This window comes from Podospora pseudoanserina, chromosome 1 (assembly GCF_035222485.1).
Source record: "Podospora pseudoanserina strain CBS 124.78 chromosome 1, whole genome shotgun sequence".
Classification (NCBI taxonomy): domain Eukaryota; kingdom Fungi; phylum Ascomycota; class Sordariomycetes; order Sordariales; family Podosporaceae; genus Podospora; species Podospora pseudoanserina.
In genome coordinates this window covers 3,237,982-3,265,615 of record NC_085920.1, presented here as the reverse complement: position 1 = coordinate 3,265,615, position 27,634 = coordinate 3,237,982, and the positions used below count along the sequence as shown (strand labels likewise).

Here is a 27,634-nt window from a genome sequence, read left to right as displayed (position 1 = left end):
TCAATTGAAGTCAAAAGTCAATCAATTGAAGCTCCAAGGGCTGTGGTGGCAACCCATCACCGACATCACCACCAAAACAGGTTGAAGATGCGAGACTCGCTGTGTGGAAAATGGCACAGCAAGAGATTTTTATACCAGCCCACAGTCCAATCGAGACTAGCCCGGCAATTACATAAGTCTGGTGGATGCACTTCCTGTTGCTTCAAGTGTGGGGCCATGCCCGATCACGGCGAATCGTGGGGCAGATTGCACCCGTAGCTACCCCTCCATTAGCGTTGATAGGGGAGTGACGGAAGAGGGGGGGGTAGGGGACGGGCAGGAGGTGTCGCAAAAAAATATTAGACTCCTCTAAACGAGGCGAGCCTCTGCATGGTGTGATTGATTCTCTCTCTTTTTTTTCTTTTTTTTTTTCTTCTCTTCTTTGTAACATCCAGAGAGTTGGTAGAGAGAAACACAACTGGTAAGCTTTGCTCCTCTGGTGTGGAAGACAGTGAGTGACACACTCACGTCATACATGATCAAGAAAGAGAGAAAGAGTTGACTGACCTTGACAAACCTTCCTGGTTTCTTTCACGATCACAGATTGCCCCGCGCAACATACACTCTAGTCACCATGGCCGACTCCCAAAGAATTGCGATTGTCTCTGTCTATGACAAGACGGGACTGTTGGACTTGGCCAAGGGCCTTGTCCAGAACAATGTGCGCATCCTCGCTTCCGGCGGCACTTCAAAGATGATCAGGGAGTCTGGTTTCCCTGTCGAGTGAGTGCCCTCACCCTCCCTACTTCGAGATCGGTTACCCAGCTTCGGCTTCATGGGTGAGTCATTTTGGGAGAAAGTGGCTGACAGTGTGGCTTCTTCTCCAGGGACATTTCTGCCATCACCAAGGCCCCTGAGATGCTCGGTGGCCGTGTCAAGACTCTCCACCCCGCCGTTCACGCCGGCATCCTGGCTCGCAACCTCGGTTCGGACGAGAAGGACCTCGCCGAGCAAAACATTGACAAGGTCGACTATGTCATCTGCAACCTGTACCCCTTCAAGGACACGGTTGCCAAGATCAATGTCACCGTTCCTGAGGCGGTCGAGGAGATCGATATCGGCGGTGTTACTCTGATCCGCGCCGCGGCCAAGAACCACTCTCGCGTTACCATCCTCAGCGACCCCAAGGACTACGCCGAGTTCCTCAGAGAGATCGAGGCCGGTGAGGTCAAGGAGGAGACCAGGAAACTCTATGCCCTCAAGGCCTTCGAGCACACCGCCGACTACGATGCCGCCATCTCCGAGTTCTTCCGCAAGCAGTACGCTACCGGCCTCCAGTACCTTCCCCTCCGCTACGGCGCCAACCCTCACCAGAAGCCCGCTTCCGCCTACGTCAAGGAGGGCGAGCTTCCCTTCAAGGTTCTCGGCGGTGCCCCCGGCTACATCAACCTTCTCGATGCCCTCAACAGCTGGCCTTTGGTCAAGGAGCTCAAGAAGGCCCTCGGCAAGCCCGCTGCCGCCAGCTTCAAGCACGTCTCTCCCGCCGGTGCTGCCATCGGCGAGCCCTTGACCGCCGAGGAGCGCAAAGTTTACATGGTTGACGATATCCCCGGCATTGAGAGCTCCGGTCTCGCTCAGGCTTATGCCCGCGCCAGAGGTGCCGACCGCATGAGCAGCTTCGGCGACATGATTGCTCTTTCCGACATTGTCGATGTCCCCACTGCCAGCATCATCTCCAAGGAGGTTTCCGACGGTGTTATCGCCCCCGGGTACGAGCCCGCTGCTCTTGAGATCCTCAAGAAGAAGAAGGGCGGCAAGTACCTCGTCCTCCAGATGGACCCCGAGTTTGAGCCCTCCAAGTCCGAGACCAGAACCGTCTACGGCATCACCCTCGCCCAGGGCCGCAATGACGTCGAGATCTCGCCCGAGACCTTCCGCAACATCATCACCCCCAAGAACGCCGGGCCTCTTTCCGAGACCGCCCAGCGTGACTTGACTGTCGCTACCATTGCTCTCAAGTACACTCAGAGCAACTCTGTCTGCTACGCTGCTAGGGGCCAGGTTGTTGGTCTCGGCGCTGGCCAGCAGTCCAGAATCCACTGCACCCGTCTTGCCGGTGACAAGGCCGACAACTGGTGGCTCCGCTTCCACCCCCGCGTCCTGGGCATCAAGTGGAAGAAGGGCACCAAGCGCCCCGACAAGAGCAACGCCATTGACCTGCTCGTCAGTGGTCAGGTCCCCAAGTCCGGCCCTGAGCGTGAGGCCTTTGAGGGCTTCTTCGAGGAGGTCCCTGCCGCCTTCACCGAGGAGGAGAAGACTGAGTGGCTCGGCAAGCTTACCGATGTTGTTGTCTCCAGCGATGCTTTCGTAGGTTTTTTTCCTGTTCTGAACACTCAAAAAGCAGCTACTAACAAGAGTGAAAACAGTTCCCCTTCACCGACAATGTCTACCGCGCCTCCCGATCGGGCGTTAAGTACATTGCCGCTCCCCTCGGCAGCCAAAACGACATTCCCGTGTTCGAGACGGCGGAGAAGCTGGGCATCACCTTTGTGGAGCAGAACATTCGTCTGTTCCACCACTAAGAGTGCGATGATGACAATGAAATAATAATAAAAAAAAGAAAAAAGAGAGATGAGAAACTCGATAATGAACGATACCCCCGGACATGCCGTCTGGTTCTGACGTGTGAAAAATGAAGAATAAATATAAATGGGTTTAAAGGACACTGGGTGGGTGGGATTGGGAAGATGGATAGGGCTTTTGATTGTAAAAAAAGGGGGGGTTAAAAAGGAAAAGGAGCGAAAGTTCAACACTTTTTTTTCTACAGGTAGAGAGAGTAGAAATGGTGTGAATGGATGATTAAGGTCAAAAAAGGGGGTGTATTTCTCGGAGGTTGGTGATGGAAATCCAGGTTTGGCCGTTGAGTTGTCCCTTTTTGACATGTATAGTTTTTTGAGTTGAGACAAACTTACTGGCTTGATGCCCGTAAATCTGATTCAAGAAACTGCACTCTCACTTCTTTCTTGGGGGTGTTTCAAGCAAGCAGTAGTGATCATTTTCCAGTCAATTTTCTTCGTTAACCTCACTCACTCAAGACTGTTTCACTTTGATGCCGAGTGACAACCCCCCACCCCCAAAACTCGACCGCCCTTTTTTCAGAAGGAAACAATAATGGCCATGCTGTTTGCCATGCTGTTTGCTGGATGGGTACTCCGTAAGTGGCGCTCGAATCATATCCTCTACCTCCGCCCTTTCGAAAAGAACATCAATTCCAAAAAAAAAAAAGAAAGAAAAAAAGAAAGAAAAGGGCCGCTGGTCTAGTGGTATGATTCTCGCTTAGGGTCCACCCTGAGTTTGTTGATTGCTTTGGTAGTCGACAAAAAAAAATTGCGAGAGGTCCCGGGTTCAATCCCCGGGTGGCCCCCAAAATCCTTCTTTTCTTTTGACTTTTTTTTTTTTTTTTTTTTTTTTTTTCACATCCTATTTTCGCCTTTTAAATGAACTCCACTGGGGGGCGGTGGGCGGCTTGATTTTCTGTTTGTTTCTTGTTAGGTTCAGAGTTATGGTGGTGGACCTGTCTGCTCGAGTGAGACGTTCGAGGGGTTCGAATAAGGGGTTCGAATAGGGGCCTCTTCCTCCACCTTCTCTCCTCTTGCCCGCACTTGCATACAACACAGTCCACAAAGGAGTCGTAAATCCAACATGTATTTCTTCGTTGCCGTCAAGACATGAGCAAACATCAAGACAAAAAAAAACATTTCACAAAACATTGTATTCAACACCATCCATCCACCATCTCCCGGACCAATATACAAACTTACACTAAAACGAAACAATTTTTTTCACACAACTATTCATACCACCCTCTCTCACCACTCCTCGCCACAGCCGCCCCAATTTCTATATAAAAAAAAAACAAGGGGCAACAGCAAACAAACAAACAATCAAACACAAACAACTACAAAAAGAAAATGTTTAAATGTGCGAGTGTGTATCGTTTCAATTCCTCTGGGGCATTCCTCCCTTCTCCTCTCATCTTCTCATGTTCCCCTCAACCCCTTTACTTCCATCTCAACCTTCCCCTCAACCCGATCAGTTTTCTTTCTTTCTTTCCCCCCCTCCTAATTTCCCGTTTTCCCAAGACCTCGACGCCGTGCTTTCATGCTGTTGTAGTGTGTGTGTGTGTGTGTGTGTAGGTGTGTGTGTGTGTGTGTGTTATGCCAAACTACTAAAACTGGGGTAAAAAACCTCCTCCTCCCCACAACCCGGGCAAACACACACACCTCATCACTCTCTCAGCCCTCACATTTGGTATATAAAATATTAAAAGCAGCAACCCCAAACTCATCATCCCACCGCGAGCCTTTTTTTCCTATTTTAGTAGACACGCTTGAAAGGAGGAACGGGCTTGCACTCGTTCTCGTCGAGGGTGGTGCCAATAACACGGCGGTACTTGAGGTCGACCTTGCCGTGGGGCTTCTGCCAGGTGAGGGTGTGCTTCATCCAGTTCTCGTCGTCACGGTCGGGGTAGTCCTCGCGGGCGTGGGCGCCACGAGACTCCTTGCGGTTGGCGGCGGCGGTGGCGGTTTGGACGCTGTGGAGTCAATCGTTAGCCTATGTTTTTTCTCTGCTTCAATCCCTCAGAAAATACGTACGCGCAAGTGAGCAGGTTGCGGAGCTCAAGGGTCTCAACAAGGTCAGAGTTCCAGATCATGCTGCGGTCCTTGATGCCGACCTGGGAGAAGGTCTGGTCGACCTGGTTGATCTTCTCAACACCCTCGTCAAGGGACTCCTGGGTGCGGAAGACGGAGACGTCGCGCTGCATGGTCTTCTGCATGGCAAGACGGATCTCGGCGGTGCTCTTGGGGCCGTCAGCAGTGCGGATCTTGTCGAGCATCTCAATCTCGGCGGCACCGGCATCAGCCTCAACGGGCTTCAACTTGGCGCCGGGGGTGAAGTTGTCACGGATGGTGTGGGCAACGGCGCGGCCGAAAACGACCAAGTCGAGGAGAGAGTTGGCACCCAGACGGTTAGCACCGTGGACAGACACGCAAGCAGCCTCACCGCACGCGAAGAGACCGGGAACGACCTTGTCGTTGCCAGACTCGTCGACGGTAAGAACCTCACCAGTGTAGCGAGTGGGGATACCACCCATGTTGTAGTGGACGGTAGGAAGGACGGGGATGGGCTGCTTGCGGACATCGACACCGGCGAAAATGCCGGCCGTCTCAGAGATACCGGGGAGACGCTCGGCAAGAATCTCGGCGGGAAGGTGGCTGAGCTGGAGGTAGATGTGGTCCTTCTCGGCACCGACACCACGGCCGTCACGGATCTCCATGGTCATGGAGCGAGAGACGACGTCACGAGAGGCAAGATCCTTGGCGGTAGGGGCATATCTCTCCATGAAACGCTCACCCTCGGAGTTGAGGAGGTAGCCACCCTCACCACGAGCACCCTCAGTGATCAGGCAGCCGGCACCATAGATGCCGGTAGGGTGGAACTGGACAAACTCGAGATCCTGGTTGGGGAGACCGGCACGGGCAACCATGGCCATACCGTCACCGGTGCAGGTGTGGGCCGAAGTGCAAGAGAAGTAGGCGCGGCCGTAACCGCCGGTGGCGAGAACGGTGTTGTTGGCGAGGAAGCGGTGGAGGGTACCATCCTCCTGGTTGTAGGCGAGAACACCGCGGCACTCACCATCCTGCATGATCAGGTCGATGGCGAAGTACTCGATGAAGTAGTTGGTGTTGTGACGGAGAGACTGGCCGTAGAGAGTGTGGAGAAGAGCGTGACCGGTACGATCGGCAGCAGCGCAGCAACGGTAAGCCTGGCCGCCCTTGCCGTACTCCTTGGACTGACCACCGAAAGCACGCTGGTAACTGTTGTTGAATTGACATGTCAGCTTCTTGGCCATCTCCACTCTGCCTCTTGAAGTCTACTCACATCTTGCCGTCCTCGGTTCTGGAGAAGGGGCAGCCATAGTTCTCAAGCTCGATGATAGAAGCGGGAGCCTCACGGGTCATGTAATGAATAGCGTCCTGGTCACCGAGCCAGTCGGAGCCCTTCACTGTGTCGTACATGTGCCATCTCCAGTCGTCCTTGTGCATGTTGCCGAGGGCGGCGTTGATGCCACCCTGGGCAGCGACTGTGTGACTTCTCGTGGGGAAGAGCTTGGAAATGCAGGCAGTGTTGAAGCCGGCCTCAGCGAGACCGAAGGCGGCACGGAGACCGGCACCACCGGCACCAACAACGATCGCATCGTACTCATGGTCCTACAAGCAAAGAAAGCGTTCAATGTGTCAACTGGCCGTGTTCCCTCACTACTAACTCTTGGGTCTCCCCCCCACCCTCTCCCCACGCTTCCACCTCCAAAAGTCGGGAATCGATCTCTCGAGGGGTAATAGGGGGGAGGAGGAGGTTGTGTTCGACGGGAGGGAAGAACATACGATGACAGGGTACTTGCTGCTGACGAATGGCGATGCCTCCTTCGCCCGGAGGGGCCCGTTGGCGATAACGCGGGCTGCGAGAGTCAGTCCATCGGGTGTTTCGTAAATTGCCAAAAATGCAATATAACGGTGTATATAAAGACAGCTGACTCACCGGCTGGTCTAGTTGTGGAAAAAGCCCTCTGTGTAGGAGTTCTGAGAGCGCGAGGAAGCTATTCCCGACCGTCGTCAGTCCAACTTTTTCCAAATCACCTCGGCATTCACGGGCTTGCGCCTTAACACAACCCCCCAATTGCCGAATGCAAACAAACAACAGCTTCTTCTCTTTCAGCAAACAAAAAGGTAAAACTCACCGCCGGCGCCGCGGCTAACCTTCTCCAAGCCATTGAGGATGCCATCGTCGTCTAAAAAAAAGAGAGGAGAGGGGGGGGTGGGTGCGGGGGGGTATAGCAGAGGGAGGGGAGAAGTCGTGTTCCTCTTGAAATGCTTCAAAATATTTGAGCTTCTTTCAAATGGACGACATGCACAGACCGGTCCTGCGCACAGGCAAAGCAAGCAGCTTCGCTCCCGGCTGGCTCCTTCGATGATTCCACGACCCGAAGCACCAAAGGCTGTTCCAGCCTCGATCGACCAATCAGCACCTGTTGATTACCCGAGTTGCCGACACCAAACCCAGCAACCAGTTCCGCAGTGCCCCTCCATATTCCTGGGCTGACGTCCCCCCGCCTGGCGGCTGGCAGAACCAACCAGTGGCCAATTGTGTGTTTAGCTTTCGCCTTCATCCACCAGCTGGTCGGCCTGATTCCGAATTTCCTTTCGACCATCGCCAACTCTCTTTCAGACCCCAGGCAGCCTTGAGATCTTGAAGAATCCCCGAGAGATGCCCTCCATCGCCCTGTTCTGCTTCCGTCACTGGTTGTGTCTGGCCGTGTGTCTGTCCTGTCCGAATTTGGATCATCTGCATATCACACACGTGGTGTAACTCCCATATGTGTCTCGTGCTGCTGTCCTCTTTGCCACACTTCAAGCTCTCACCGGATACAGAAACCGGGAAAAGCATGTGCGGGTCTACCAAGCCGCTCTTCGGACGGCGGACATCCTCGGCTTGTAGTGACATGAATACAAGCAAAAGTAGCCCGGCGCCCTGCCCGGCCGTTGGGTGACATGCATGCTACAACTGCCTATAGGGAGCCTCGGATTTATAATTCAGGGGTTGGCACCGTTACCTGGTGCAATGACAGTCAACAGTAAACAAAATATTAAACTGATCTATTAGATTGGGACGACCGCCGTCCCCCACCAACGCCACCAAAAAGCTATCGCTTCTTCAACTACATGGAGATAAATAGGAAAGAATGTATCCCCCTTTACCCTCCTATTACCTTACCCTCAACAACAAGCCTCTTAACACTGTAGTAAAGATCCCATCTATCACCCCTCTAAATACTCCACCTCACCTCATACCCCCCCAGAAACCAGTCCAGATGCCCATGATGACACCTCCCCTCCCAAGTCCCGTGCCCCCAACTACACATGCCCACCCCCCTCCTCCCCAAAAATGCCACCGCCTCATCCTACTCAGCAAGCACCATCCTCAACATCACCAAAAAGTTCTCCTTCAGCTTGTGCACCTCCTCCACCTGAGGCTTCTCCGGCTCCCCGGCATTCCTCCTCAGCCGATCCTGCCTCCTCGCCCTCCTCCTCCTCTCCGCCTCAATCGGATCCATTTCATCCTCAATCTCCAGCTCCGCCTCCGACTCCGAATCGTCATCATACGCCATATCCTCCAAATCATCCTCATTCAACCCAAAATCACTCGATTTGAACGCCATCGGCACGCCATCCACCATCCCCGGGCCACCCCCTTCCGCAGCCATCTTCTGCCTAGTCTTGTCGTGATGCCACTTCTTTCTGGCCTCCTGCCAGGCAATCAACTTGTCAATTTCCTCAATGGCCTTGTCCTTGTCGACAACTCCAGTGCTGACACCCCCTTCAAACAAGGCGTTGATATCCAGACTGCCGTTCTTGGGGCCATGCCTCAAAAACTCCAGAATGCCCTCAATCCACCCCATCAGCTGCGTGAATAGCCCATTGTCGTGCGTGTGAACCTCGTGGACAAACTTGTAAAAGTTGTGCTCATGCCGCTGGCAAAGGTCGATGAAGGCTTGCACGGTCTGGTTAGGGTCTGCAGAAGCGTCTTGGTCTCGGCACTTTTCAACGACCTGTTTCCAACTGTCAGCCATCTCCTCGTCATCATCATCATCATCATCAGCAACAACAGTAAAACTTACCTGAATCAAATCATCCACAAACGCCGCAAAATCCGTCACACTGTTATACACATTCGCCGACTTGTACACCCTCACAAGCGGCTCGTAAAAGATCGTAAACAAATCCCTAAACAGCTGCAGCGTCACCGGCTCCTCAATCAAGTTCAGCATCATCGCCTTGTCCCTCTGCCGCATGTGCAGCTTCAGCAACTGCTTCAGATACGAAAACAGCTGCGCCCCCTGCTTCAGCTCCTCGTCCACGTTCTCCACCGCGCTGTTGAACGCCACATACGCATTATACAGCCTCTCAATCTGGGCCGGCTTCAGCGCCGGCTTGAGCAAGTCACTCCTCAAAATCACTACTATGACATCAATCTGCTCTGCCTCGGCCTCTTCCCGGATGGCCACCTTGACCTGCTCCTCCGAGTCGCTGTAAGCCTTGAGCTTGTCGACAAAGACTTGGTCGTTGATCTTGGCTGCGAGCGCGTCGATAGAGCGCTGAAAGTTTCGGATGCCGTCGTTCAACGTGAGGGAGAATATCCTTTGCATCAACGACCGGGCGCCAAAGGGTTGGGCGAGGAAGATGTCCAGAATGTGGGACATGACGGCTGCTGGATTGGCTATCCGGATGGCGTTCTTCATGAGAGTGTAGGGAATCAGAGAGTGAATCCTCTTCGCTTGGGCAAACAACTCTGGTGAGTTGTCTTCGGCGAGGAAGAGGTGATATATCGTAGCCGCAACTTCGATGCGTAGCCATTCGGCAAATTTCTGATATTGTAAGCTGAGGTCTTGAATCGTCTCCTTGTCCTTGATCTCCTTGAACAGCATCGTTAGGCCATTGCGTTCGACAATGTCTTGCCGGAATCTGTATAAAGTTAGCTTCCCTCCTGGCGGCGTCTCACGGCAAGCTTACTGTTCCATGTAAACATCCAACTCGGCCGCCCGTTTCCTCGCAATCTCATAGAAGCGCTTCTGTTCCTCCACCCGCTTCTTGTCCAAGTTCTTGCGACGGATGATATCCTCCACATCCGCATCCGTAAGCTTGGTAGCTTCACCTGTGAGGAACTCCTCAATTGACTTGGTAGTTGCTATTTGTGGGTTCTGAAGCAGCGAGCGCAAGAACGCACGCAGCGACACTCTCTGGTTTTCCCGCCACAATACGACGTTCTATCATGCTTTAGTCCTGGTCCCTGTGCTGCCCAGTCTCAACGGAAACTCACCTCTTCTTTCCTCGAGCCCAAAAACCCACCAGGGCTACTGGGTCTCCCATCCACCGAAACCCTCGGCGAAAGCCTTCCACTCCGTTGATCTATCAGGCACATCGTTAACGCGCTGTTCCGTCATGAACTCAATCGTGGTAGAGACGAACCTTTTACCGAAAGCAGTCTCGAACCCGTCTCGCTTTGGTGACTAAAGCTATCCCTCGCCGGGCTACTTGGCGGCAACTGCGTCGACACCGACGAGATCGAAGAAGCCTCCGAGTCCTTGTCTCCACTGACACTATCCGTCGTGGTCGTCGTATTAGATTTGTTTTTGTTCGGCAGCGTAGGCAGCACCTTTCCAGGCAGCTCAGTTCTCAGATTCTTGTGCAGCTTGGCAAAGTCCCCGTATCTCCGGCCAATGTACTGCTCCATCCCGCCCTTGCGCTTGACTCGAAGCAGGAATTCCTGTTTTTCACCCTCATTAGCACTCGATGAACCACCCGAAAGAGGAACCCACGCCAACCAGGGGAAACCCACGGCATGCTTGTGTTGTCTGATATTCCTCCGGGCCGTCGTTATCCTGACCCCAGCAATATTGACATCCCACCCGTTCAGGTAGTTACCCTCGGGCATCGACGACAGAACACCCGTCTCAATCGCATTAGCATCGACAATCTCCAACTCCGAGAACCGAATCCTCTCCTCAAACCCGGAAGAAGTCGGCACGCCAGATACCATCATCAACTCCACCATCTTCTTCGCCTTCACAGCAAGCTTCCTCCTCTTGGTCTCTTCTAATCTGTCTTCCGAGGAGGAAATCCCCTTGCTGGCGAACGATTCGAGAAACTATTACCCGTCACAAGTCAGCTTCCCCTCTACAAGACAATCACCAGCATCCCCAGAAAGGCCATCGCTCACCACTTGTAACTTATCCTGCCAAAACTCCTTCTCCCTCGCCTTGTCCAAAAACGGAAACTCCCGAATATGGTGCACAAAGATATATCTCAGAATCGGCAGCTCCGAATCCAGCGGCGACACCTCCCCAAACGGCGACTTGAACGGCGCCCCGAATCGCCTCAGCGCCGTCGGCGAGTTGAGCTCCGAGACTTCCCATTGTACTTGCTGGGAAATAAGTTCGCGTTTGAGGTCTGCACAGAGAAGAAAAGAATCCCAATGTTAGTTTATGCTTTCGAGGTGAAGAACATCACAGCAACAAAAACTCACAATGCTCCTGCTTCCCCGTCAAAGTATGCGCAGGCGACGGTGGCCCAGACGACGCAACAGCAGTCCCCGAAGTCCTCACGGCAAGTGTAGTCTCCTTCTTCTTCTCCTCCCCCCCAGGGCGAACCGCATGCCCATTCGTCGTCCCCTTGTTTGTCGCATCCTCTGTAGAAGAAGCCATTGCAACAGCAACCACAGAAACCTCCCTTTAGCTAGCACCTCCAAATATTCCCGTCTATTGTTTCGCGCGCGTTCGAAAAGGTTCGGTCAAGAAGAACAAGATGCCCAGCAATGGAGTGCAAGAAAAGAAGGTAAGCCTTTCTTTCTTTCTATGAGGACCTGGAACCGCCCGCGTTGTGCTGAACAGGGGGTCGTCTCTCTGTGTGTTGTGTGATGAATTATGGCGGGGTAAGTGTTGTACACACTCAAGATTCCACCAAGCTCTTGGAATTCTCTTGGTACACAACACAGTCTTTGCCCAACAGAAATGACAGGCCCCAAAAATGGCGTTCAGCACGGCCGTGTGTGAAAGAAACGGCGGTACGTATGCGGCGCGCACAACAAACGTTCGCTTTCGGTTTTTGTTCGGTCGACAAGCGTAGGTGGCTGGCTGGCTGGCTGGCTGGCTGGCTGGCTGGCTGGTTGGCTTGTGGAAGAAGGAGCAGGCCAACAGTTTCCCAATAAACAGGCCTCAGCTGACGGAACAGCAATAGGTAGTAGCAAGAGGAACCTATATGTCTCTTCAAAATAAAAAGTATAATAAGCAGCAAACACAAAAAGCCCGTTCGTCTCTCGGATACTCGGCCGGCTCGCTCGTTCAATGGCGTAGGAATGAATGGAAGAAGAAGGGGTCCAATGTATAGTAAAATATGTAGGTACGGAGCAAACGGATACTTTTTTAATGGAGATTGACACATGCAACCAGCATTCACCAAGCGCCTAACTTCCCCCCAGGGGTCCGGTGATGGAAATATTTCAAGATGACCACTGACCAACCACCACATCAACCTTGGAAAGCACGCGGCAGCAGCAGCACCAGCAGCAGCAGCAACAACAGCAACAAGGCTCAGCAGCACTTGGCAAAGCAGCAAGGACACAAATCTCTTGGAATCACCAATCGAATTACAACACAAGCCGGCATCCAAGGCCCGAAAAGTACATTTCTCGCATTCTGTCGCACAAGAAGCTCTCCCTCCCAGGTGAGGCTTGGCACTCTAAACACCCCGCCAGTGCGACCGATGACGCATGTGGTCTGGTGGCGCGGGTGCCGCTAAGTCCACCCGTGATGACGTCCCCGCTGGGCTTTGCAACATTCAGGGCCCAGACTGCAAGCGCCCAACAGAAAAATGCTGTGCGGCCGGCAACTCTGCGCCGCTTTTCTACTTTCCAAGCAACCTTGGCCGCGCGTTTCTTCAACTTCCAATCTGGGCTTACTCATTCCATGATCCACTGCAGATTTCAAACAGAAGTTCAAGTCGAAACTGCCTGTTCCGAAATCCGATCCAACTGTGGAGCTATATAAGTGAGAGGCCTCACTATGGTGGGGAGTCATATCCTGGTATGGTTGGAGCTCGCTTGTCCCAACTGCCGATATCCGATATGGTTGCTTCAAGGCAGGTCGACATAGCTGGGTAGAAACTAGGCTTCAAGAACCTCTTGATATGTACCTTGAACGGGAAACTGTATGTAATAAGGCAGGACTGCTTCTGTTACCAGGTAAGCTTGGGTATCAATGCAAAAATAGAAGCTCAAATGACCAAATCAAAGACATGCATGCTGTACTCCTTTTTCAACCCCCCTTTCCCGTCCCTACAGCTCATCAAAAGCTCGCAGCATCTCGGTTGCGCGAGATGAGAGCTCAGACGTTTCCGTCCAATTCAAACCAATCTTATCCTTTTGAGCAGCTGTAGAAACACCCTCCGAACCCCACTGGTTCGCCGCCGTGGCCGCCAGCTGCTTCACCTCCCCATCCCCAGGCTTCTCCCGGACATACTGGGCACTGATCATGAGCAAAATCAACACCAGGCCAACCGTGACAACAACCACCCACAGAGCCGTGAGCCGTTTCCTAACAGCCTCCCGCCACTCCCTGTCTGCGCGCTCCCAGCCCTCGATACGTGCTCGGACTACATCAACGCGCTCGCTCAGCGACTTGATGCTCTCCCGGCCTGTGCTGATGCGATTCTGTAACGACTCGATACGCTGCTGCTGGTCCTCAAAGTTACCGAGCGCATCCAGCTGCGAGGTGACATCCGCCACGAGTTCTTCGGCCTCGGCGCTGAAGCTGTTGTTGAGCTGGTTGGAGAGCTCCGCGAGCCCCTTGAGGGCCGCAATCGTGCTTTGAAGCGTCCCCAGCTTCTCCTCCACCGAATAGTACGTCTCGTCGAGGCGCCTAGTAGTCGTACTCGCAAAGGTTTCTAGTTCGTTAAGTGATCGTTGGAGTCCACTGGGAGAGTGTTGAGCAGCGGTTAGTCGTATGTGTGAGAAAGCGGATGGCAAAAGGCGAAAAGGAAAACCAACCTGTTTCTTACAGCTGCCTTTTGCTGCTCCTTCACCAAGTCAACCTCGGCCGAGGACTTCGTTATCGAGGCAGGCGCAGACGTCGACACAAGCGTTGGTCCATGACTGGCGGGCATCCCTTCGTCGTCGGCTGAGGCGTAGAGAAGACTGGGTCGTCGACTTGGGTTTGGGCTAATGTTCGGGGTGCCTCCTGCAGATTTGGAAGAGACCTCGTAAGGTTGCGGTGACGGCCGTTGGAGTGACGTCGCGGACTGTGTTATGGGGCTGAGAGCGTCGCGCTCCCTTTCTCGGATGACGCGATGCGAGTGGTGACGATGGAGACGGATTGGCGACGATATCTCGGAGATGGAGCGGGTGATTTGGTGGCGCGGGCGCCCCGGGGAGGGGACTTTAGACGTCTCCACGGCATATTGAGACATCGTCCTGTGTTTAATTGGGCTGGGTGGCCGCCGTCGCACAACGATAGTCCCTGGTTTCGATGCAAGCTTGTGAAGTTAGGCGGGAGTCAAAAGCACCGTGGTGGCTGCATTTGGTGTCTGGGCGGGGTGGGGCACAACCTGGTTGGTTGACGGAAGGGACCAGCTGTGTGTCGTACCGGCATGTGATGGCGCCTCGCAGTCTAGCACATTCAGATAAGGCAGATTGGTATGCATTAGGGCAGTGGACTTTTTTGGGTTTAATAGATTCTCATAATATCTCACTGTCTATGTTGAGCCGTATACATGGATCCAAAGACGAGTAACCCTGGGACTTTCCATGTCCTAGAGCAACTCAGCCTGCACAACACAACCCGAGGCAGGTCCAACGACAGTCTTGGGTTTGGAGGACGGTTGCCAGATTTTTGTCCAAGCAAGTCCCTACCCAAACTATGTGATGATAGTGTAGACCTCACGACCGCCACCCCCTCATCCAGCCCTTTTCAGTTCTGTGTCGTCGTTTGTTGCTGGTGAGGGACGTCGGAGAGCCGCCCTTAGCAGTTGTGTCGATGTCGTTTCCAGGTTATCGACAACATTGTAGCGTAGGGGTATCGAATAAATCAAAAGGGTATCTTGCTCATTAACGCGATCACGAATTGATCAATTTGTTGCGCTTCTCCTTGCGCTTCAGCCTCTCCACCCGCTTCTTGTGCATCTTCTCGGCAATCTTTTCGTATCGTTCCTTCTCTTCCTTCGCCGCGCGCTTCGCCTTGAGAGCCTCCATTCGTGCCTGCAGATGTTGAGTTAGCTTGGACTGCCGACATATCCCGAGTTTGTGTAGAGCGATGCCCACCTTGCGCTCAGCCTCCTTTTCTTCCTTCATTTCCTTCTCCTTTGCCTTCATCGCTGCCTGGTCCGCTCTCAACTTGACGCGCGCCTCATACGAGGTCAAACCCTTGGTTGGGCGGAACGCCTTCTTTGGGGCATGCCATTGCTTGCCTGTGCTTGTTGTCAGCATTGCGATTTAGATTGGCCGTCGAGAAGAGGCTGAGAGATGGGAAATCGACAAACCATTTACGCGCATGCCCAAGGGCTTACTTGCGGTGGTCGCTGGCGCCGACGCCGTCGTGGTTTCTGTTGTTGTCGCAGACATTGTTGATAGAGAGTGATGCGGGGAGGATGAAGCACTGAAGAAGGACGCAGCTCCTTACCTACAAGTCAGCCCTTGAAGGCGGTCAACACATCTCGAGATTCTAAAAATTTGGGCGGCAGAATTTCCAATCTTTTGCGGGGCAGCCGTTTCCCTTGTGGGGCCCCCTGGTCCCAGATCTCTTGGCGAAGCATGTTGAAAGCCACATGTGGCTGTGCTCGTCCGCGGTACCCCTGCTTTCATCTCGCGCGATGTACGTAATCCGTAATTACGCTTTTCCAAACGACCGCAATTTCGTTCAGCAAACAATTCCATCGCCAATCCCAAAGTCCTTTCCATGTTCCGCAACTCCGTTGCTTTTTTGCAGGGATCGTTCGAAGTCATTCTCCACCACGGTGCGGAGGCGCGGGGTGAATGCGACGGCACCAGTCACGGAGCGGGCATCGAGTGGTGTTGGCCTTGTGGAGGGGTTCATGGCCTTGCTTTTCTCAATATTGAAACACGCAGCTCGATTCGAGGATTCCGTGGGTTGTTTAGTATTATTGTACGAATTATTGTTCACAGCAATTCCCCAGGGAAATGAGAGCCTTGTGTCAACACGGCCCGTCGAGATTCCTCTTAGCAGAGCCCTTTTATATGACTAGGAATACTCAGAAACACCCGACATTACTTTCATCAACTTGGCATTCCATGACAGCCAACGACTGCGCAGTTCTGGCACAAGACCAGAACAATGTTCAAAATTCTAGTTTGAGCCTCTTCAGTCATTCAGACCTGACCGCTCTCGCCCAGACTGGTTCGGCTTGGGTGTACAAAGCTTTGAGGTATTTCCTCGATGCCCCTTGCAAATAAACAAACGACAACCAACGAAAGTGTGCCTGTCTGACGAACAGGAGCATCCTTTGAGTTCGAGACGAACAGACTTTGGGTGTTCGTGGAATGGTACGCCAGTGACTTTCCGAGATGAGAGACCACAGCCGGCCCAGCTTTGTGTGGTTGTCACTTGTCAGCAACAATGGATGAGGCTTCGGGCTGTCAAACCATAAGCCCCGCCTGACATGTCATCCCCGCCAACTGTCCGGATGACAGGTGATGTTGTCCTGACACTTCTGCGAGCGAGATGGTGGTGCACGCATGCAGCAACTCGGTGTCGCCATCTGGGCCTTACGGCGTCCGGCTGAATGTGAGTGGCGCATGCAGAAAGATCCGTGCCCACCTGGCTAGTCGGGCGTTTCGAGCTCACAGTGGACGACGAGATCGATCTAGCGACAGGGTCTAGCGTCGGCCTTCTGCAGGCCTAGGGAGTTCTATCCAGAGTCGAACAGCGCATCAAAACAGCAACCTTTGAGCAACCAGGAGGAACCAAGCTCAGGGACCGACGAGATAGGATACCGATTGCATGCAGTAGTCGCGGGCGCCACCCAGGGCCTATGTTCGGTTCAAAGGCCGATCTGTATGACTGTTGAAGCGAGCCAGCATTCAATCATTGAGAGAGATGCATCAAACCTCAGATCGTGAGTGGAATCAAGTCTGAGCACAAGGCTGATACAGCCAGGCCAGATAAAATGTTCCAACACCTCAACCTGCTTCGTGATAGTTAATGATCAGGGCTTGGTTTGCCCTTCTTCTCTGTACTCTGCCACTTGACAGCATCAGAGGTAGAGAAGGCTCAATGTTCCTTGCCCTTCACCGCTCCCCGGTATGCACACACACCAGACGGCGGCGTTTATGCAGGAAGATACACAGTGTGTGCGAAATCCGGCTTACTGTCACTTGGCCAGGGGCATTCAGGAACGCTCCATCACCTGGCCTGTGAGCCGGCATCCCGGCTGTATTTTTGCGGGTCACAGGGACTTGGCCTCTTGTAATCATGAACAATAGCGGGGTATTGAACGCGACAGTGATGAGGCGCAGACGGTCGCGTAGCTCTCCATCTAATAATCTGGGGCGCTGCGATACAGGCAATACGAAATTGACTCGGGCACGGAACAATGGCGATGGCATCAAGAAGAGGGGGAGCGGCATCTGAGCGCCAGATTTCAGTGGCGGGATCTTCGAGATTCATCCGAGCAGTCATCTGTCCATAGGAGGAGCCTGGCAATCACAGGTGGTTGAGACAGGATCTGGGGTAGCAATCCGTAGTTTGGATACCTGTTCCTGAAGAGGCACATATGCAAGTGACTTGTCTGTTACTGTACGCGATCCCCTCTCCGCTGCGACTGTGTGTAGCATCGGCCTCCAAGAAGGGAGTTGAAGGCGTGGAGGACTCTGTTGCCGTGGGATGATTGGTGGTTGAACTGGTGGTTGCTCGGCATTACTGTGTTGGTATGGAGGATAGGATAAGATACGGACGGTAGGTGTCAATGCCGGGGACAGTGGCTGCCCTGGCCTTGCCCCCATCATACGCAGTACTTAGCTATTGTCTTTTTATCTCCAGGTACTTGAAGCAAAACAGCAATCAGTTTTGGGGTAAATCAGATGAACAGCACAGCGAGCCTGTGTTCGGTTCATATCCATCCTGGACCCACCCTGCCCCAAACCTGTCCTTTGCTCCGCTCCCGCGCGCGCCCAGGCTCACCACGGTATGAGCTCCAGGGGTTGGCACTGTTTGCACTCACGCACTCCCGGGCACACGCAACAACGCTAGGCCCCCACCCGCAGTTTTCTCTCTGGTTGTGTTGTGTGCTCGGTTCACCTCGCCCTCTCTTTTACCACTCCCAATCTCCATCCTCTTTTCCCGCGTCCTTCTTCCTCACCACCGCCCCCGTCGCTCTGTCGACCCCCCCCTCCCCCCAAACAACTTGGTTCAATTCCGGTGGCAGATCTCGAGATTTGCGCTGGGTTGACCGTCCACTCCTTTAAAAAACACCTCATCGCCTTGGATTCGTCTGGGAAAAACAGCGTTTTGCTGCTTCATTGTTTGTTCGCTGCTCTTTCCAGTGCCCTTTGCAGCCATTCCGAGATCCCGATTGATGGTGAGTCTGCCTCCTCTTCGAGAGGAACTCAATTGCTTTTGTTTACTCCTGCGCTTCGCAATCGCTTCAATTGCCTCGATTTCTTCTTGTCACGATTGATTGTTCTAACACGTTCTTTGTGTCCGGTGGTTCCGGTCATTGCTGACCCCCATTTAGATCTCAGGTTGCAAACTGTCTTTAATCATTTAATTTTCACGACCAGACGTCCAACCCAACCAACCCGGTTGGGTCCTAGATCGCACAGCTCGGTACTCATCAATCTTGCCGAGCGATCGCTTTTACTCTCGACGACGTTCACATGTCAGTTGCTTGGGACTGACCCTGCCATTCGTTTCTGGTGCCGCAGAGCGGCTTTGAAAAGATGGCAACCACATTCGGTTCCGATATGATGGTCGATGCTCCCACGGCCGACGGCCTCAACAACCTCACGATGCTTCGGCTTGCGGATTCCACAAACCCCGACGCTATGGGTCCCCACGATGATTACTCTTCCAGCCCACAGACATCGCCGAGAACGATTCCGCCTCCTCCGAACCCGCCATTCGTGTTTCCAGCACGACCTTCATCCTCTTCGGCTTCGGCCCCATCCACCTTCTCGCGCGCTACTGGGAGACGGCCGCGATCTGCGATAGAGCCTCATATCACAGGGTTGGATTTGACTAAAGAGATTGACAATTCCAAGCCTCGAACGCCAGCGCTTCCCAATTTCTCCTTCAACCCTGGCGCCTCTTTGACGTCCACCCTCAGTCCCGAAAGCGCCTACCTCAGCCCTGCGCAGTCACCTTCTGCTCCCAGCTCTCCAAGAACAGCTGCTACCCGACCTGGTGGCCACGGACATCGTCGTGGCGGAAGCGAATTTGTTGGAGGAAAGCTTCGTGACGGGGAGGCCATCACGATCACCAATGTCAGCCCGACAAAACCAGAAAGCGGGATGGCCTCACCGATGTTGCAACCCACAAGACCACGGAGAGGTCACGCTCATCGTCGATCTGCCGCCATATCCAGCCACGATCTTTCCTCCATCATTCTGCCTCCACCACCGAACCCCAACTTGAGGGGAGGCAGCGCTCCTGCCAGCCCTGTTTTTCCGAATCGCCCTGGTGGACAGGACTTCCCGACTGCCGAGCAGGGCAGAAAATCGGAGCCAAACATTGGATCACCATCGGAGGCGCCCAATGACTTCACTGGTGTCCCGATGGCCGACGTGGAAGGTGACGCCAAGCCACCGGCCAGAAACCGTGTGGGATTTTCAGACACGTTGGAGTATATCCCCAGACCGCTTTCTCTGGTCTCCAGTGACGCCTCCAGCACGGCTACCGCCCGCCCTGGACACTCTGTCTCGGGCAGCATCTCTTCGCTCATCTCGCTCACTACCGGTGAGCGTGATTTCAGCACACCTTTCACATTCGGCGGCCCAGCTGCCAAAATGAGCGATAGCCGGCCCAGTACAGCTGGGGCGGTGTTGGAGAACACCTTGAGTGCTCAGGAAGAGGAGCCTACTCCATCTTCGCCAAGGAGACGAGGATCAATCCCGTTTTTGGGTGCCATCCCTCCTGTTCTTCCCCACAGTCCGGCAACACCCAGCCCAACTCGGTCTGGCAAGAAATGGGCCTTCTTTGGTCGCGAGGGTCGTGATTCACAGGCAACAGGATCGCCCACACGCTTTCAATCAGAGAGCCCCCTCGCCTCCAGTTCTCACGTTAACTCGCCAGCTCCTGAGCGCGTTTCTGCGGAACAGTTTATGGACGACATGGCTCTTGAACCGGACGTGGTTTTGAACACCATGAAGCCACTCACCAAGAAGAGGAGCAAGAAGCAAAAGAAGGTCAAAACATGGGCTGGAACGATTCTTTCTCGCAAGTCCAAACATCGCTACGGAAAGCAAAAGAGGAGAACGCCAACCCCGCCTCCACCTCGGTTCCTGGAGGAAGTCGATGCTCTCCAGCAAGACTCGACCGATGCGCAAATCAACGTTCCGACCTTCACCGTCACCGAATCCCCGGATACAGGAGATTTCCAGTCTTGGACATTCCCCAAGCCTGTCTCTGTCCCTGATGAGGATATGTCGTACCAGATGATTGACCTTGATGCGGCTCTTGGTCCTTTCAATACGCCCCTGCCTCGAAACCCTGAGTGGGAGGCGGCGCAACGAGCCGGTGGCAACGTGAAGAAGCAGCTTCACAGCGCAGCCGGAATGAGCCGCTTCACTGGCCCGGGCATGCACTACCACCATCGCCGTGCGGAAAGCGCACCAGAAATGGTGCCTTTTGAAGGCGGTAGGCTTGGGTTCAGACGCTTTGGAAGCAGCTCCACCATGGCAGATGTGTTTGAGGAGGATGAAGAAGAGGAGGACAGTGATTCCGGCAAGAGCTCCGCTGGACAATCTACACCGCTGGTTGAAACCCCTGTTGTGGAAAAGTCTGAGAGCACAAGCCTTGCCCCTGAAGCGAGACCTTCTCCAATCGTCCCTCAGGAGTCTCCCGCTGCTAGGACCTCTCAGGATGGCGAGCAAGGGAAGGCGTTCCTTACTGTGGTGCCTGACTATACGATGGGCTCGGCGAATAGCGACACTCCGGACACCGTCCCTGCCGTTGCACCGGGCACCCCGAGGAACTCTTCTTCGATTCACGGCGGTTATTCCGGATCCACCACACCATCCCCACGTCACGTTTCCCGTCCCAAGGATTTGGCGCCTGTCGATGTTGGGCCACTGAGCCTTCCGCCATCCTCGATGCCTCCCATCAGCCCCTTTTCCATGACGCAGTCATCGGCATTCCCATCTCCACGCACACCCATGTCGTACGACGCCCATCGGATCTCGACAGCGCCGTCATCCATCACGGAGGATAATTTCCAGTCGTTACTCTTGGGCGAGCCTGGTCCGGAAGTGCGCATCTCGGTCGATGATATCCCTTCGCTCACCAGCAGCAACTCGACCATGACGCGCGAAAGCCTGTTCCCCCAGCACCCCCAGGCAAGAAACCCGCCGTTGAACGACTTGCCACGGCCGGCTTCGTTCACTTCGACTGCCTTTGGGCGAAGGCGTTCCAGTCTGGCCAGCTTGAGCCGTTTGATTAGCAGCTCTCATGGCGAGCGGAGCAAGCTGTCAATGGAGGTTCCTCTGGACAGCGAGCCAGAGCAGAAGTCCAAAGTCAGCAAAGCCAAGAGATTGAGCAGGATGGTGAAGTTCTGGAAGCCCAAGGATAACGAGGCGGTGTAAGCCGCATCGGCGTCTCGGCATACGCATCACACACAACTCTGATAGATGGCTTGATTACGAGGTTGCCATGATCAAGACTTTTATTTCGGGAATGAATCACAAGACAACAATTGGTACCCGTTCGTTACTTCGCGTGGCTTTTGAGTACTGGGAATTTATGTAGGATTATGACTTTGAGGGTGAGGTTTCTAATTCGGGGAGCATGGCGTTGTTTATCTTATTTTCTGTTCTTTTTTGTGTTTGGTCGCATGAGAACCAGGTTGCATGGAAGTTGTAGATGAACATGATCTCAATTGCCAAAGGTTGCTTGTGTTTCTTTATGATTTTTTTTTCCTGCTGGAGGAGGCTAGGTAGGAGGGGAGGACATGATGGGTGATGGACATATGATTCACAAATTTGGGGGAGGACGATGGTTTTTGATTCTCTGGACATATCAAATGCACACAATGTGTTCGACCATAGCGAGGTAGTTAGGGCGGTTCACGCATCTAATGCATGATGAGGTCGACGCAATGGTTTTGAGTTTTGTAGAGGTGTGGAAGGGACTCCTTTTTGGGATGTGTATGTATGATCAGCCCGCTGGCACTCGGGGGTTTGGGATGCTGAAAACCATGCACTGTGCTCCAGGTTCCAGGGCGAGGTACGGTACGGTGCCTCGGTAATTTGGGGCCGTTTGGTTCGGCAGTTTCAGCGGGTCCGATGCACGGAGGTGGTGTGGGGGTGGATGGGTGCCCGTGCCGTGCCGTGTTCAGCTGAGCTGCTGCCCGCGTGTGAGCTGAACCGTGACAGGTTTGGTTGGAGATTAGCAATCATCAACATTTATTTCTTGAAGACGACAACGACGACAAGTAGAGCCAAGATTCCCTCATAATCCATTCGCGAGCTTTTGTTTTCAGGATTAGGGTATTCGAACACCGACTGTTAGGGTTCTGTCACCAGCGCATCGCATCGCATTAGCTCGTCGCATACCGCATACCGCATACCGCATACCGCATACCACATACCGCATACCACATACCGCATACCTCGTCGCATACGGCACCTCGATAGACTTCCACCCCCTTCCAAACTCCAGCCGACCTATGTGACGATATCCCCTCCTCCCACATAGATTCAGAAGAAAATGTCCTCCCGATCAAAACCATCGTCCTCTTCAGCCGCAGGAGCTCGGGCGGCAATCCGCCGCCTGGCAAAAGAATACGCCTCCATCCAATCCCAACTGTCAGACGCCCCAAACGAAGAGATAGAACTCGGGATCGAACGCCTCGGCCCGCCCGACCAAACCGACTTGTTGCATTGGGAGGCGGTACTGAACGGGAGAGGGTTAGGGGGTGGATATGCTGGTTTGTCTTTCTTCCCTCTTTATCCCTCCCCCCCACTCCCTTTACAGCCATATCTCGATCAAATGCTGATATTGTGCGATGATAGATGGCAGGTGGTTACTAAAAATCACCATCCCCCCTACGTACCCCCTCTCCCCGCCGGAAATCAAGTTTGAAACCTCGATTGTCCATGCAAACGTGAAATTAGAGACCGGGGAGATATGTCTTGATTTACTAAAAGATGCCTGGAGCCCGGCGTATAGTGTGTTGGAGTGTGTAAAGGCAGTGAGGATGCTGCTTGATCATCCGGGGATTGACTCACCTCTCAACGTCGACGTTGCTGCGCTGCTCAGGGAGGGGGATGAGATTGGCGCGAGGGGGTTGGTGGAGCTTTGGATTGGGGATCAGCCTGGGGGGAGGTATGAGGGGAGTTAACTAACCTGGGGATGGGATAGGACAGGAGGAGGTCTGGATTAACGATATCGAATCGAAATAGCGCACGTTTCAGGAGTAGGATATGAGTTGGCTTTGAAAGAGATGTTGATCGTCAACTCTGGAACTTTCAGACTCTGGAAGATAATACATGTGGGGGGGGACCTTCACATCATCTCTCATCCCGTTTTCTCTCGTAGCCCCATAATACCCCAATCATAAACTTGAATCATATCATGTGGTATCTGTACAACTTTCTAACGACTCAAAAAAGACAACCCCTCCCCCTTGCTCGCCCCAAGTCTCCATGAATTCGATTCGCAATTGAAAGCTTGAACACCAAACCCAGGTTCCCGTCCCGGCTTCAATGTCCTCTCTATGTTTTAGTAGACCGGCCTCCCCTCCCCCCCTAACCTCCCGCATTTACATTTGATAAATGACTAAACCAAAAAAAAATTCGTATGAATGGTTTCTGCTTCAAACATCTCGTCTCTCTCTTCCTCTATACACACACACACACATGCACAGCTACCCATTATAGCCCCTCACAGCTACACACCTCATCCCCCTTTCCCCAAAGTACTTTTCCCGGGACTTTGAAACCCAGTCCCATCCGCAGCTGCAGTGCTACTACCTTTCTTGCTTGCTGTATCTTGCAACGTTTCACTCATTGTAATGGTAGACCTATCTTCCCGTTAGTAACAACATTCTCCCTCCCAAAAGAAAAAGGCAAAAAAAAAATATTAAAAAAAAAAATACCTTATAATTAGGCAATCCAAAAGGCTGCCACCCCAACCTCTTCGCCATCTTCGCAAACCCCTCCGTCTCGATCAGGTGGTAAAACGAAAAAGGCGGAAACATGGCCCCGTCCCGGTGCACGTCCGCCTTGACCAACAACGCCGCGCCCCCTACCCCGTCCAGCGGCACCGTCTCCTGCCTCAGCCCGTCCGTCTTGTGCATGTACGCCATCAGCGCCCGGTACGTGGCCATGTCGGCGTAACCCTCCAGCAAAATGTCGTCCGGCCCCATCTTCTTGGCCAGCTCCACCGCCGTCGGGCTGTCCTGCCAGTTGTTGAAGTCGTACGGCCTCTCGTCCATCGCCTTCTTCTCCGTGTTGTAGAACCGCTGGAAGCAGTTGGGCGCGATGACGGGCTTGTTGTGGGCGGCGAGGTCCTGGATCAGATCGGAGGGCGTCTCGATGACGTCGGCGTCGAGCCAGAGGACCCACGAGGTGGCCGGGCCGAGGGTGGTGAAGAGCAGCGAGTTGCGGGCTTTGGCCATGGCGGCGCGGCGGATCTTTTGGTTTTGGATCTTGTGCCGTTCGGCTTCGTCTTGGGATTGGAGAGGGGGGTCAAAGTCTTGTCGGAGGATGATGATGCTTTTGAACCGGTCTTTTTCCGGGCCCGACTTTTGTGTTTTGGCGATTTGCTTTTGGAGTTCGGTTGTGGCGGCGTTGCCCTCCTTTGTCTTGGGGAGGATGAAGCCCAGGGTGATTAGCTCGTGGGGGTAGGACAGCTTCAAGAGGTTGTCCCAGTACTGCTGGTAGAAGCGGGCCATGGGGGTGAGGAGGAGGATGTTCTCCCGGTTGCCCAGGGGGTCGCTGGTGATGGTGACATTGTTGAGGTTGTAGTGGGCGACGGGCGGCGCCTTTGGTTTCCCTCCTCCGGTCGACTTGCGGAATGGAGAGGTGGGTGGTGAGAGCGGGTGAGATGCTGCGCTGGCTTTTCTGGAAGCAGAGAAATCAGGGGCCGAGGAGCCTATTAAAAAGTATAAGACAAGAATGGTGAAAACGGCGCCGATAGCGAGAGTGACTGGGCTCGCCTTCTTGAGGCGAACCGGCCCCAGTGGACGCGCCATGGGCTTAGATGTGATATGGGGAAACTCGGCGCATAGAGTTGGTCGTTGTTCGTCACCGTCTGTCGACTCGAACTTGCATCGAAGAAATTCCCAACGGGCGGCGCGCACCCAAAGGTGTTGGCTTGGCGAAATGAATCTCGATGGACGATATTGAAACCACAGGCCGCAGGATCGGAATTCCAGGTCGTGTGTTGGGCGGTGGCGGCTTGTTCGCTTGTTCGCCAAAGAACTGGCGATTCCTCGTCAATTGGAAAAAAATAATCCAAGCCGATGGGAGGTGGACGGATGGGGATCTGGCAAAGGCCAACTTCGAGAAGGACAAGTGCCTGGGTTTCTCTTAATTAATGGCAAGGGGCGGACTTGGCACACTACTGCCAGGTAGGTACGTGTATGACCACCTGTGCTTAGAAGAGGGGCCCTTGATCGATCAGTGAACTGTGCAGTATGGATATTCAGTGAAGATAAAACCAAGTGTCTTATAATAGCGAGTCAGACAAAGCGTGGCCATGCTTCAGCCCCGAAGGTCAGCCTCCATCTCAGGGTCTGGCCGTTATAAAAAAAATAAAAACCCAGGGACTGTTTGCAGTAACAGTCAGGGGCTTTGCTGGCGTGGAGAGTTGCCGTACCTAACGGCACTAAGACACCGTCATCCACACTGTCTGTGCACACTGTGGACCTGGCTGAGCTGCGTCACGGCAGGCAGCCTGAGCAGTGCGCCAGAGCCAGAGCTACAACGCAACTTGAACAAACTCCAGATCACAATCAACAGCTGTACAAGAAACAGAACGCCGACAAGCCTCAGCACCGGCTCGGTCATCTTTTCGATCACGCCACCGTCACTCCAACATATTCTCGCACTCGTCCACAGGCTGCACCTCCCGCAATGTCGATAACACCCATCATCACCTTCAAGGCGGGCCTCTGCCAGGTCGACGTTCGTCTGGTCCTTCTTGTCTCGAGCTATCCCCCACTTTACTGACGACGCAACAGCACAACTCGAAGCCCTACAAGGTTGAGCCCGACTCCAGACCTGGCTATATCTATCTGTACTCGGAAGATGGTATGCTATGCCAATCACCCAGCTCTCCAGCGACAAACACCAGCTAACACAAGCCACACCTAGACCTCATCCACTTTTGCTGGCGACCCAGAAATGTCCCCCTCGACGAGCCCGAGATTGATCTCGTCATGGTCCCAACCGATGGTCACTTCACCCCTTACAACACCCGCAACCCCACCGAGCCTTCAGCCAAGACCAACGGTCGCATCTTCGTCCTCAAGTTCACTTCATCCTCTCAGAGACACATCTTCTGGCTCCAGTCAAAGCCACAGGGGCAGAGCGGCGATCCGACCTGGTTCAGCCCCAGGGATCTCAAGATCGGAGAGATCGTCGACCAGCTCTTGCAGGGAGAGGAGGTGGACGTGACCCGTGAGCTGGCCTCGGTCCGCAACAACACTGACGACAGCCGACGTGATGATGAGGACGAGACGATGGAGGACGTTGAGGGGCACGGCGACGCCCATGCCCACCACCGCGGCGGCAGCGGAGGTGCCGGTCCTGGAGCTACTGGGGGAGACTTCCGGCAAGAGGGCGAGGACTCGAGAGACGGAGGTGCTGATGGTGCGAGAGCGTAGGTGTTGATACTCTATCTGCATGGCTTAATCATGGTTTTCTGGCGCAAGAGGATAGACAAGCTTGCAGATAGCATGTACTTTCCTAGACTTGGCCAGCAAAGGGCCCTCAAAGAATGCGAATTCTGGTGTTTACTTTTCCGGTTATATCTTAGTACCAACGTTGGGGCAAGTGCTGATGTGTTGTCTTTTCACAGGGCAAGCAACAATGCAAACAACGACGCTGCAGATGCGGTGCGGAACTTTCTGGCCTCGATCCAGGCCAACCAGAAGCTCGGCGGGGGCGATGGTCAGTCAGCTCAGGGCAAGCTTTATCCCCTGCTCAATGATCTTCTCGAACCATCGACTACAATCCCCATGCTCGACTCGGCGTCAGATGAATACGTCGACAACTTGCTGAGCTACCTCCCGCCCATGGTACTGGTTCTCTCGCAGCAGGGTGAGAACGGGGATGACATTGACAAGGAGCCCAGTGCGGAGGCAGTGGAGGCTGCCAAGCAGGCCATGAGCTCCGGGCAGAAGCGCGCTCTCCTCAAGAAGGTGCTGCGCAGTCCTCAATTTACGCAAAGTCTAGCAAGCCTGACATCAGCGCTCCGGGATGGCGGCCTGCCTACTGTCGCGGGTTCTTTGGGTATTGCGGTTGAGAACGGTGGTCTGGTGAGGGGCGGGTCTGTGCCGCTAGGTGGTGGTGATGCTGTGGAGGCTTTCGTTGAGGGGGTGAAGAAGACGGTGCAGAAGAAGTGAAGCCACGTCTTGATTTCTGGATTTGAGACTCTTTAATAAGGGGAAAGTTTATAGTCCTCTCGTCGAGAAACACGGACATGAATAGAATAGGGATGTGTAATGATAACAAGACTGTCCTTTGCACAAAACCAAGAGGTAGTAGAATGCGTAAATAAACAGTGCCAGCCCCGATCTCTTTCTTCAGGGCCACCAACCTCAATGTGGGGCCGTCGCGCCAAGGCCGCTGTACCCCAGGTTTCTTGTCGCAA

General features: G+C 53.8%; 9 protein-coding genes and 1 non-coding gene across 10 annotated transcripts; 4 read left to right on the top strand and 6 right to left on the bottom strand.

The window, feature by feature from the left end:
* Positions 1–297: 297 nt before the first annotated feature.
* On the top strand, positions 298–3,022 carry ADE17 (bifunctional phosphoribosylaminoimidazolecarboxamide formyltransferase/IMP cyclohydrolase). Its single transcript, XM_062942197.1, has 3 exons — positions 298–762; positions 867–2,346; positions 2,406–3,022. Exons 1-3 carry the CDS (start codon positions 614–616, stop codon positions 2,559–2,561), a joined length of 1,785 nt encoding a protein of 594 aa, XP_062805122.1. The 5' UTR covers positions 298–613; the 3' UTR covers positions 2,562–3,022.
* Positions 3,023–3,285: 263 nt separating this feature from the next.
* Positions 3,286–3,403, bottom strand: QC764_0011180. The gene has a single exon. It is a non-coding gene; the product is annotated as a tRNA-Pro (tRNA).
* A 399-nt stretch (positions 3,404–3,802) lies between these two features.
* SDH1 (succinate dehydrogenase flavoprotein subunit) lies at positions 3,803–7,412 on the bottom strand. The gene is given in 7 exon segments (XM_062942196.1): positions 3,803–4,161; positions 4,176–4,573; positions 4,635–5,858; positions 5,923–6,251; positions 6,426–6,499; positions 6,580–6,637; positions 6,779–7,412. 6 exon segments carry the CDS (start codon positions 6,821–6,823, stop codon positions 4,357–4,359), a joined length of 1,947 nt encoding a protein of 648 aa, XP_062805121.1. The 5' UTR covers positions 6,824–7,412; the 3' UTR covers positions 3,803–4,161; positions 4,176–4,356.
* A 245-nt stretch (positions 7,413–7,657) lies between these two features.
* Positions 7,658–9,616, bottom strand: QC764_109280 (uncharacterized protein; the record flags this gene model as incomplete). The annotated part of the gene is made up of 3 exons (XM_062942195.1): positions 7,658–8,647; positions 8,717–9,560; positions 9,609–9,616. The coding sequence occupies 3 exons, from the start codon at positions 9,614–9,616 to the stop codon at positions 8,000–8,002; spliced, it is 1,500 nt and encodes a 499-aa protein (XP_062805120.1). The 3' UTR covers positions 7,658–7,999.
* A 3,311-nt stretch (positions 9,617–12,927) lies between these two features.
* Positions 12,928–14,057, bottom strand: QC764_109270 (uncharacterized protein; the record flags this gene model as incomplete). The annotated part of the gene is made up of 2 exons (XM_062942194.1): positions 12,928–13,564; positions 13,639–14,057. The coding sequence occupies 2 exons, from the start codon at positions 14,055–14,057 to the stop codon at positions 12,928–12,930; spliced, it is 1,056 nt and encodes a 351-aa protein (XP_062805119.1).
* Positions 14,058–14,703: 646 nt separating this feature from the next.
* On the bottom strand, positions 14,704–15,524 carry CGR1_1 (rRNA-processing protein cgr1; the record flags this gene model as incomplete). Its single annotated transcript, XM_062942193.1, has 3 exons — positions 15,126–15,524; positions 14,908–15,053; positions 14,704–14,844 (listed from the first exon to the last, which is right to left on the bottom strand). Exons 1-3 carry the CDS (start codon positions 15,205–15,207, stop codon positions 14,704–14,706), a joined length of 369 nt encoding a protein of 122 aa, XP_062805118.1. The 5' UTR covers positions 15,208–15,524.
* A 3,016-nt stretch (positions 15,525–18,540) lies between these two features.
* Positions 18,541–21,399, top strand: QC764_109250 (uncharacterized protein; the record flags this gene model as incomplete). The annotated part of the gene is made up of 1 exon (XM_062942192.1): positions 18,541–21,399. The coding sequence occupies one exon, from the start codon at positions 18,541–18,543 to the stop codon at positions 21,397–21,399; it is 2,859 nt and encodes a 952-aa protein (XP_062805117.1).
* A 1,123-nt stretch (positions 21,400–22,522) lies between these two features.
* PEX4 (E2 ubiquitin-protein ligase peroxin 4) lies at positions 22,523–23,355 on the top strand (the record flags this gene model as incomplete). The annotated part of the gene is made up of 2 exons (XM_062942191.1): positions 22,523–22,742; positions 22,828–23,355. The coding sequence occupies 2 exons, from the start codon at positions 22,523–22,525 to the stop codon at positions 23,154–23,156; spliced, it is 549 nt and encodes a 182-aa protein (XP_062805116.1). The 3' UTR covers positions 23,157–23,355.
* Positions 23,276–25,971, bottom strand: MNN9 (Golgi mannosyltransferase complex subunit). The gene is made up of 2 exons (XM_062942190.1): positions 23,913–25,971; positions 23,276–23,837 (listed from the first exon to the last, which is right to left on the bottom strand). The coding sequence occupies exons 1-2, from the start codon at positions 25,008–25,010 to the stop codon at positions 23,817–23,819; spliced, it is 1,119 nt and encodes a 372-aa protein (XP_062805115.1). The 5' UTR covers positions 25,011–25,971; the 3' UTR covers positions 23,276–23,816.
* Positions 25,614–27,612, top strand: QC764_109220 (uncharacterized protein). Its single transcript, XM_062942189.1, has 4 exons — positions 25,614–25,944; positions 26,001–26,070; positions 26,134–26,641; positions 26,840–27,612. The coding sequence occupies exons 1-4, from the start codon at positions 25,894–25,896 to the stop codon at positions 27,384–27,386; spliced, it is 1,176 nt and encodes a 391-aa protein (XP_062805114.1). The 5' UTR covers positions 25,614–25,893; the 3' UTR covers positions 27,387–27,612.
* The last annotated feature ends 22 nt before the right edge of the window (positions 27,613–27,634 follow it).